At 42.7% G+C, this 10,922-nt stretch overlaps 1 protein-coding gene across 1 annotated transcript; it reads right to left on the bottom strand.

The window, feature by feature from the left end:
* Window positions 1–1,562: 1,562 nt before the first annotated feature.
* Window positions 1,563–10,107, bottom strand: LOC129817784 (potassium channel subfamily K member 13-like). The gene is made up of 4 exons (XM_055873343.1): window positions 8,772–10,107; window positions 6,229–6,794; window positions 5,666–5,893; window positions 1,563–3,875 (listed from the first exon to the last, which is right to left on the bottom strand). Exons 1-4 carry the CDS (start codon window positions 9,106–9,108, stop codon window positions 3,720–3,722), a joined length of 1,287 nt encoding a protein of 428 aa, XP_055729318.1. The 5' UTR covers window positions 9,109–10,107; the 3' UTR covers window positions 1,563–3,719.
* Window positions 10,108–10,922: the final 815 nt, after the last annotated feature.

Below are 10,922 nucleotides of genomic sequence, written 5' to 3'. Positions count from 1 at the left end.
CTGATTGGTTCCAAGTTTAGCAGTTCGGTGTTGAAATATACATTTTTATGATAAAATGTGCAAGAATTGAAGGTGCTAACAAATGTTATAGCCATAAGAATGTTTTACTGTCATAAACAAAAAATGAGCTCCTCTCTCGATAGGGATTGATCAACTTCATGTTTTTTGGCTTTGACCCCCAATCTATTATACTGATTTATGACTTCATCTTGGCACATAATATACCAAAAAAGTGGATTAAATGTTTAGAAGCTGAATATCTGATTATTCTTTTGTTTCTTTGCCAGGCCTTGATTTGGAGTGAAAGCCGGATATTTACTCGACTAGGCCTATGCATTGAATTTAGATGGTGACTCACAGATACAGTATGTTAATCATACTGTATCCTAATTCACTTCTACCCAATAGCCGCATGGGAGCTCTCATAAGCCATTGAGATAATGCACAACTCCCACCTTTTCTCTCAGCTCTCTGCGCTCACCCGCATTCACACACGCTTCATAATAGGATTGTGATTGATATACTTATTGTTGCAGCAATTTACTCCTATTCACATAATGACTGAGGTTTTACTAATCGAATAAATAAGGCAGTCTTTGTACGCCAGTCATCACCTCATGTGCATCTGTCTGGTCTAATTCAAGAGCCTTTGTAAGAGTTTGTCTACCCCGGACAAGTATTAAAACCACATCAGACTCCAAATAGCCTATCTAGCTCTAGCATGTCAACACCTTTTAACTTTCTTGTTGTTACACGTGCAGGGACATTAGTTTCACAACCCCATGGCCTTAATAGGAAGAACATCTCCAGACTCTAGCTTTTCAACACCTCATCTCTATTTCGTCATATCTCAAGTCATCTCTATTTATGTTAGATATATGTGTTAATCCAGTGTGGTTGCAGTGTTATTGGGAATGGGCATAAAGGGAATAGTGAGTGGGCAGCCACTTATTAACACTCAACTACAGCTAGGAACTCCACAAAGAGCCATTATGACTACATGTGATTTGACAGGAGCTTTAAATAACGCAGTGAGTCACTTTCTCTTCTCACACCTCCTGTTTGATAGGCAGCGGTGAAGAGGCTCCCTCACCCTCTTTCTGCCTCCCTCCTGAGGGACATTAGCCAACTTCTAGCCTCAGTTCCCAGGTCTCGCTCATGTTGGTGAAAGCCTGGTAGAGGCTAGCCAACTACTAGCCTCGGCTCCCAGGTCTCGCTCATGTTGGTGAAAGCCTGGTAGAGGCTAGCCAACTACTAGCCTCGGCTCCCAGGTCTCGCTCATGTTGGTGAAAGCCTGGTAGAGGCTAGTCAACTACTAGCCTCGGCTCCCAGGTCTCGCTCATGTTGGTGAAAGCCTGGTAGAGGCTAGCCAACTACTAGCCTCGGTTCCCAGGTCTCGCTCATGTTGGTGAAAGCCTGGTAGAGGCTAGCCAACTACTAGCCTCGGTTCCCAGGTCTCGCTCATGTTGGTGAAAGCCTGGTAGAGGCTAGCCAACTACTGTTCTCTCTGTGATAAAGTTAGTCCCAACAGAACGACATACAAACAAGACCACCAGACATGATAATTTCAGGCGTATCCATATTTTTTTGTCACAATCTTGTCATTACTCTACAGTTAGTAGTTTCTGTTTCTTGTATTTCTTTGTCAACAGTATAGTCACCCAATGATACATTGGTTGTTTCAAAATGGATGAAATTACAAAGTAGCAAAAACAATCTTCTAGTGACAATAAGTAGCAGAGTTATCATTTTCTCAATAATATACTGACCACCGTTTCAAATCGTGACATGAAATTAGATCACCACTTGGTACAAAAATATCAAGTCACATTAATTTGCTGAGGGCTATGCTGTAGACCGCCACACTCGTTATACTGCTTCTCCACTGTAGTGTGTTATTAGAGGTAACAGGGAAGACATGATAAATTGGCTTTTTCTTTTCTCTACAGCTTTTTGGAATAACTAGCTAGGTATTGAGACATTCAGCACTAAAGCTCGCTGTGACGTAAATCTGTAGGAGTCTGTCTCACTAGCACCATATATAATTTGAGCATCTTCTTCGGTGCGTTCAACAAGGCGTGTGAAGAGGCGTATGTCGCCCCTGCTCCAACCCAATGCATAATGTAGACTCTGATCTGAACAGTTCTGCTCCTCTCTCTTCTGCTCTTCTCTCTCTCTCTGCTCATTACTGCTTTCTCTCACCCAAACTGACTCTCCTTTTCACAGATCTGTCTCTGTTTCTACTTCTCCGTTTTTTCTTTCACCCAACTGGCCATTTTCTTTTTCTCCCACAGATCCCTTTCTCACTTGTCTCTCTCTTTCTCTCGTTCCAGTTTCAGAATAGAACGAGAACATAACACCTCTGTCATGGAAAGAATGAGAAAAAGGGCCCTGAAATAACCTAGAGAGAGGCTTGTTTTTTCCATAGCATTAAAATGAGCATGCTAGCCAGGTCCAGATAGATATGAACAAGAGAGTGATACTTCATTGTTCGAATCCGTATGCTGCTGCCTCATGGTGTTTCAACATAGTGTGGTGAAACAGCAAGATAACAGCCCTTGGATAATACGCTCTAAATTGGAATCTCTAAAGAATAGAATTCTGTTTTTCATTTTGGTTAGAATAAATAGATATCCATTAGTTTGTAATGGTGCTGCTGTGCTGGGTGTTATTGTCCATTGCACTATGTCTCAAACATAACAGATAACAAGATAGAGGAAGCAGTGCAATAGAAAACCCATCACAGCTGATGAACATAACAAGTCTGTAGCCATAACCACTCAGACAGAAGCATGATATTTAGACAGTGTTTCTGTTTGCCACATTCAGCTGTCTCTAAAAGTCTTGCCTGCCTTTCATAAGGCTGTCTCCCCTTATAGATCGGTTGCGGTTTCTTACACACAGTGGAAATTCAGTATTTTTCTTAGAAGGCCATTTCCCCTTTAGGTGTTTTCTCTGAAAAGCAGGCGAGCGGTGGGTCTTCTTGATCAAGATGACAGTGTAGGCTGTTTGTAGTCGTGGTGATGAGCAGTTTGTTGGCTAGCTGTTATTCGCTGGTGATATGAAGAATACCATAGGGTAGTTTGAAACCACTCAGCTACAATGTATCTGGGTAGCTTTCTGTATTCTGTAGTGTCACCATGGAAACTGCCTCGGTAACCGTAACCACCAGATTCCAGCAGTAGCTACAGTTGGTCATGATCCAGATGTGGGTGAAGGAGACGTGCACACAAACACACTCATGCACACAGGCACACAGACACTGCCTGATGAACCAGCATGCATCAGAGAAGAATGGGTGGCGGCAGGCAGAGTTCTTTTACAATGGAACCTCGTCGCGGTATAGGTTGGTACTTCAGGTCAATTATTCTCCTGCGACGGACAGCTTGATTAAGTAGGACAGACGTACTGTATTTCATTGTCTCTACAGTTATGAAACAGCTAACTTTCTGCACACTGAATGCCACTGCACTTCCTTCCCCTTCGCAGCTTGATTGAATGTGCGGGGTGTACGTGACATATTCTTAACTGATGTGGTCTGGCCAGGCTTTAGTCCATGGGGTCAATTATTCTCCTGGAATTGAGTTGGGCTGGGCTATTGTACATTTCTCTATTTGTTCAATTAAAACCAATGTATTTTTAGAGGAAGTCCTGATTTCTTGTGACTGTCTCTCTGGCCAGTCAATCAGTCTGACTTATATGTATACATAGGTGTAGGCCTATCTGTCGACGCTGGTCTCTGCCAGGCGGTTGTTCATGATGCCCAGGGCGCCCACCCCTCCGGAGAAGCCATTGTGGCGGGAGCTGGAGCCTGACTGGCGAGGGTGACCGTTAGCCATCTCTGACAGCTGCTTCTGCATGATGGCCAGGTTCACCTGATGAATGGAGAGAAACTAATTCATTACCAAATAAATGTAGAACAAGCGCTGGGTACAGCAATATAGCAGTAAAAATAAATCTAATGATACAGTAGCAACGTTTCCTGGAACGACCAGGAAACAACCAGGGCAGGAACCACGATTCGTTTGCACTTCACTTATGCAATTAACTTCTCTTGGGTAGGGGGCAGCATTCAGGATTTTGGATGAAAAGCATGCCCAAATTAAACGGCCAGCTACTCATCCCCAGAAGATAAGATATGCATATTAATAGTAGATTTGGATAGAAAACACTCTGAAGTTTCTAAAACTGTTTGAATCATGTCTGTGAGTATAACAGAACGTATTTAGCAGGCAAAACCCAGAGGACAAACCATTCAGATTTTTTTGTTGTTGAGGTCACTCTCCTTTCAATGAGTTTTCATTGGGAAACCAGATTTCTAAGGGACCTTCTTGCAGTTCCTACTGCTTCCACTGGATGTCATTGGTTGAGGTTGGTTGAGGTTATTCCTTTGTGTAATGACGAAGTACGGCCATCTTGAAGGAGGGTCATTCGAAGTGTCCTGTTTGTTAGAAGCGCGTGACCAGAAAGCTAGCTACAGTTGGTTTTAATCCTGTATTGAACACAGATCATCCCATCTTCAATTGTATCGATTATTTACGTTAAAAAATACCTAAAGTTGTATTACAAAAGTAGTTTGACATTTTTTGGCAAAGTTTTCAGGTAACCTTTGAGATATTTTGTAGTCACATTTCACAATTTGGAACCGGTGTTTTTCTGGATCAAATGCGCCAAATAAATTGACTTTTTGGATATATATCGATGGAATTAATCGAACAAAAGGACCATTTGTGATGTTTATGGGACATATTGGAGTGCCAAAAACAGAAGCTCGTCAAAGGTAAGGCATGAATTATATTTTTATTTCTACGTTTTGTGTCGCGCCTGCAGGGTTGAAATATGCTTCTCTCTCTTTGTTTACAATGGTGCTATACTCAGATAATAGCATCGTTTGCTTTCGCCGAAAAGCCTATTTGAATTCTGACATGTTGGCTGTATTCACAACCAGTGTAGCTTTAATTTGGTATCTTTCATGTGTGATTTAATGAAATTTTGATTTTTATAGTAATTTTTATAGTAATTATTTGAATTTGGCGCTCTGCATTTTCTCTGGCTTTTTGCCAAGTGAGACAGTAGCGTCCCGCCTAAACTCAGATTTTTGGATATAAATATGAACTTTACCAAACAAAACATACATGTATTGTGTAACATGAAGTCCTATGAGTGTCATCTGATGAAGATCATCAAAGGTTAGTGATTCATTTTATCTCTATTTCTGCTTTTTGTTACTCCTCTCTTTGGCTGGAAAAATGGCTGTCTTTTTCTGTGACTTGGCTCTAACCTAACATAATCGTTTGGTGTGCTTTCGTCGTAAAACCTTTTTGAAATCGGACACTTTGGCTGGATTTACAACAAGTGTATCTTTAAAATGGTGTAAAATACTTGTATGTTTGAGGAATTTAAATTATGGGATTTCTGTTGTTTTGAATTTGGCGCCCTGCAGTTTCACTGGCTGTTGACGAGGTGGGACGCTACCGTTTCACATACCCTAGTGAGGTTAAATGGCCGGATATAGAGAATCAGGGTACCAAACACTCTGAAGGATATGGATCTGATAGGTATATGTGAACACGCCTCAAGTATTTCACATCTGCACAAAGTCTGATCTGGGAACAGCCTTAAATTGTAAGTAGTGGACGCATACATGTTCATGTCTTCTCCTCACCTTATTGGCAGCCAGGAAGTCTTTCATGGAGATCATCTCTCCAGACATCCTCCGTCCGTCCGCCTCGCTGTCGTTCACCGCGTCCGTCTCGATGGACAGGTCCCGCCTGGCCCTCAGGTGTCCGGGCACTACCACGTTCCTGCGGGGGTGTCTGGTGTGCGGTTGGTGGCCCCCCCTCCCTGGGCAGCGACATGGCACCTCCAGCCTCCTCAGCAGCCAGTTCAGCACCTCAAAGTCCCAACAGAAATGATCAATGGCGATGCTATAATAAAAGTCTTAGAGACTAAGCTTACATGACATTTTTCTGAATACAATTTTTTTTTACGATTCCAAAATGAATGGCTACAATAATAACTTTTATTCAGAAGTGCTTTTCAAAACACCCAAAGTCACTACTTTACTTAATAAAATGAACAAGATGAATACAGTAACAATAACAACAATCCCACCGGATTGAGGATGATGCAGGCCATTATCAGGTCATTATTGTCAAAGAGTTTTTTTCTCAATGACTTACCTGGTTAAACAAAGGCAATAAAATCTGAAGTATTATAAGTATATACCTGTTTGATGACGATGGAGATGACGTTGAACAGGGAGTAGATACAGCAAACTCCTGTCAGAATAAACAGGAAGTTACCCACCCGGTACGCCGTCTGGTTCTCATTCCCCTGGTCGTATGCAAACATCTGGCTGCTCACCATGTCCCCAAACCCAATGGTGCTGAACGCTACGAAGCAGTAGTACAGAGAATCCAGGTAGCCCCAGCCTTCTACAGCAGAGTACATGGCCGAGGCACAGCAGGATACCAAGATGGCGGCGGCGCCCAGGATCAACATCACACAGTACACCGAGGGCTTCCACCCAGCCAGCCCCTCTCCCCTGCCGCCTCTTCCGCCCCTGCCGCCTCCACCGCTGCCCTCAGAGAGGCGTCGGCGGCCATGTTGAGGAAGCACGGCCTTGCGAAGGTGGCGACGCTCGTGGCAGGACTTGAGGACGATGGCGATGACGGTGATGACGCGCTCTAGGAAGAGGTTAAAGAACAAGATGGTGGAGGCACAGCCGATCAGGCCATAGAAGATGAGGAAGATCTTACCGCTGATGGTCGCTGGCGTGGTCATTCCAAACCCTGAGGAACATGAAGATGGAGGGATATGTTATTATAAAGAAAACAGTACAGGTCAAAACTAGTAATTATGTTTTTGCTTGAATTTATTACCAATTACACCATGATTGGATAGATAGTGGAATCATTACCATTAGAAAACAACAGTGTGACAATACAATACTGAATCACACTGAACAATGCAGTATGATTTTTAGTTATATTTCAAATCCTGTTTATTCACAATCCTAAATCAGTCAGCCTGAGTATAATGTAGACTGTCAGCTTTCAGAGACAGGTGGAAAAGCACATTATAAGTTGAAGCAACGCTCACACAAGACAGGCCCCAAATAGAAGTGTCAAACACGCACACAAACACACAAACACGACGGCCTTGCTCTGGCTTTTGGATTGTGTGTGCGTTTTAGCATCTGTACAGTAAGTAAGCTCAGAGTTTGTTCCACGCTGACGGTTAATTAGTTAACAAGCACACCCTCCCTCCCTCCCTCTGCCCTGAGTGGAGTGAAGCACCATTCAGTCACATGCACAATGCCTCCTCAGCCACTCACTCACTCGCCTACAGGGTTGCTAATGGTGACAAAGAATAATATTATTCTTGATTCTTTGCCTTCTCTCTTTCTAGACATCCCCTCGTCGCTCTCTCTTTACAATCTCTAATTGACTTCTCCTCACACACTTAACCCTTCCTCTTTACCTTTCTTATTTTTCTCTCCTCCTCCCTCTTTTCTCTCGCTCTCTCTTTACCATCCTTTATCACTTCTTCTCTCATTCTCGCACTACCCCTTTATACTACACTAGGAATGCCTACTTTCAGACCAATGGAGGACCCACAGAATCACACACACACACACAGCTCTCATCTGATGGACAGAGTGAGCCCAGCTGTGATGAATCTCATGATGAGTCCATCCAATCCAGCCCTTGACTACATGCTCTCTCTGTTCCATTTCACACTGCATTTAACAATGAGCAGTCAGAGGTGAAAGGGGATCTCTCCATTTACTTCCATTCACTGGCTGTATGGTATGGTTATATGGTTATATATACCATATATATATAGAATGGTTATATCTACTACTATATTTGAAATTACAGAACAGAAATGTCCTGTATTTAGTATATCTGTAATGAATACAAAATGCATTAGCTAAGTTCCTCCAAATCCATTTATTTTCTTTCTTGACATGTAATAAAGTAATCTAGAGGCATTAAGGCTTTTAGCTGTGTTGCTTAGCTACAAAAGATCAGAGATAAGACTGGCTTGTGAGCCATAAACATCCCCTCTTCACCAGGCTTTTGTTTGCCAACACAGTCTCATATCATTCGGACAGAGAGGGAGAGACAGAGAGTTGCTGGAGTTTCCTAGTAATTGTCACTCCAGGCTGCACTAATTTAACAGGGTTTCATATTGAAACCAATTACAGGACACACAATAAGACTAATTAGAACTTGACAGGCATGCATATTGAAGCATCAGTTAGCTGGCTGTGATTGTTCTAGTTGTGGAATAATTGAATGGTATTCATAAGACATCCCTATGACATCCCTATAGCCTACACAGTACAGGTTCTATAGCCTACACAGTACAGGTTCTATAGCCTACACAGTACAGGTTCTATAGCCTACACAGTACAGGTTCTATAGCCTACACAGTACAGGTTCTATAGTCTACACAGTACAGGTTCTATAGCCTACACAGTACAGGTTCTATAGCCTACACAGTACAGGTTCTATAGCCTACACAGTACAGGTTCTATAGCCTACACAGTACAGGTTCTATAGCCTAATTTTCCTGTAAAATTACTCCTAAAAGCGACACGTTTTGGAGTGCTGAAAAATATGAATTGCCATGTAATTTTGTCCCAAGTAAGTTAAATATAAAATGGATTATCTCCAGCTTTCACCTTTGATTCATGGTGTTGGATATGATTTGTGTCATATGTGATAATGAGATAATCTATGAGCTATATAACATATCACCTATGGTCGAGACCACAGTCCCCACGAAGTAGAACGCGCCGGTAAAGTCCCACCGAGGTCTGATAGTGTCAACGCGAATCCCGGCCAAGTTCGCCTCCTCGTAGTTCCTCAAGAAGTTGTCCAGCTCTTTCTTGCTCAGGTTATTCTTTTGGCTAAACTGTTCAAAACGCTGCGCCCAGCGGTCCTTCGCCTGTGCTTCCATCGGCTGTTCCAGTGCTGAAAAGACAGCGGCACCGCAGAGGAGGTATAGGATGATAAACACCGCTAACATTAGGAACCTGGCGTTATCCTCGTTGAAGGGACCGAAGCCACAACAGCAGCCGCTCCGGCAGGCCATAATGTAGGCTTGTCACTGTTCAACAGGTGCTGGGAACGCGCCGCATCGTTTTATTAAGTAACAAATTACACACTCCTCATTATCCATCGTAATGTTTGGAAAATAACAAACAGGTTCAGGATAGAAACTCTGGTGAAATAGAGTCGAAGGCTGCGGGGATAGAGAGCAGAGATAGCCAGAGAGAAAATGAGGAGAGTTTTCCTCGGAGATTCAACAGCTGGTCACCTGTCATTGTGAAAATGCATCGAAGAACAAACACAACAGTAACCATCAACAGTTGTCAAGGCTCTTTGGCCATCAAGTCCAAATGTCCGTTATTATTATCCGTTACAATAAACATATGGCGTTATCCTTTACCTTTCCGCGCTTGTCCAAAATAAATAATCCAATTTTCACCTCTCTGTTAATAGAGTTCAAATGGTGTTAACCAAAAAGCCGCACAGTTGAAAAGTGGATTTGAGCAGGTGTGCAAACGAAAAAATAAAATCCACAAACCTTTGGCTGGGGCTGGATAGCAAAATAGTTTACGACGCTGCGTTCAATGCGCAACCTCACTTCGTCTCAAAATACGCCCTTCACCGAGCGCGTTAAGAAGAAGGTGCTTTCGAATGGCTCCCATTGAATAGAACTTGTCTTCAAATGGTGTACTCTGTCTAAACCCAAGGAAAACCCAAGGCTGTTATAGTCAACTGCAAGATGTTTTGTCTGTCTGCAACAGTGCGCGTCTAACTGACCCACATCAAGAGGCGCCGAGGGCATCGACTAGGCTACACACTCTGAACAAGCCTCAGTCACAAACTTATCCACACACACCATCTCCCTCTGTTCTGGTCGAGACCAAGTGGAACAGGATTGAAGCAGGGAAAATATGACGAGTTGTGTAAGTCCTGCAGGCCTATGCATGAAAGCAAAAGGTAATCAACATCAAGCTATACACTTTAGCTTTAACTTCAATTTAACAAACATGAGCAACTGTGAATTTACAAAGTGATAAAGTCAAGAAAGATTACATATGTATTACAAATAAATTCCTGAGTAATTACTTTAAAAACAACAACCAAATGGAAACATTCTTAGACTATCAAGTGAATCAAGATACTGTCTGGTCACCATGTGACTTGATCAGCCTGCATCAATGCTAAGCATGATTCCAACATTTGGGCAGTCTCCTGCTGTGCTGCCCGTTAAATAATGGGGCTGATGTCTTTTGCCATGAATCAATATGATGTGACCTTTCAGATCCAGGTCTGAACATTCATGTGTTTGCACAGGGACATCAAGGGGCAAGCTTAGCAAATGTCACTACCATGGAACAAGCTGAAAAAATTCAATATGCACATCAGATGGAGATGGACAACAAAAGGCTATTTTTAAAATCTCTGTAAAAATAAATCCTGTTTTAAATGTTTAGTGAAGTTAATCCTAACATTGCTGGTGTATCTGTTGTAGCTATGGCTCACAATTTGAGGGGCAGAGAATTTCAGCACATTGGACAGTTAATAGTTATGGACAGCGGAGTCACTGACCTCAGACTGTGTTTCAGTCCTGGAGGTAGAATTGACTGGCAGATTTGCAGCATTCTCACCATGTTAAGAAAATACTCAGATGGTTGCTTACATTTGTCCTATTTCACACATGTACAATTAGTTATTTGCATATCCCACTCCCCCTGAGACACCCTGTGGGGTGGGGTGAGAGCCAGGGATCAGCCATTATTGACAGCGACCCTGGAGTAATTAGGGTTAAGTACCTTGCTCAAGGGCACATCAACAGATTTTCGCCTAGTCGCCTCTAGGATTTTAACCAGCAACTTT

Source organism: Salvelinus fontinalis, chromosome 20 (genome assembly GCF_029448725.1).
Source record: "Salvelinus fontinalis isolate EN_2023a chromosome 20, ASM2944872v1, whole genome shotgun sequence".
Lineage (NCBI taxonomy): Eukaryota > Metazoa > Chordata > Actinopteri > Salmoniformes > Salmonidae > Salvelinus > Salvelinus fontinalis.
Note: the sequence above shows the minus strand (reverse complement) of the source record. Positions and strands in the feature narration are given on the sequence as shown.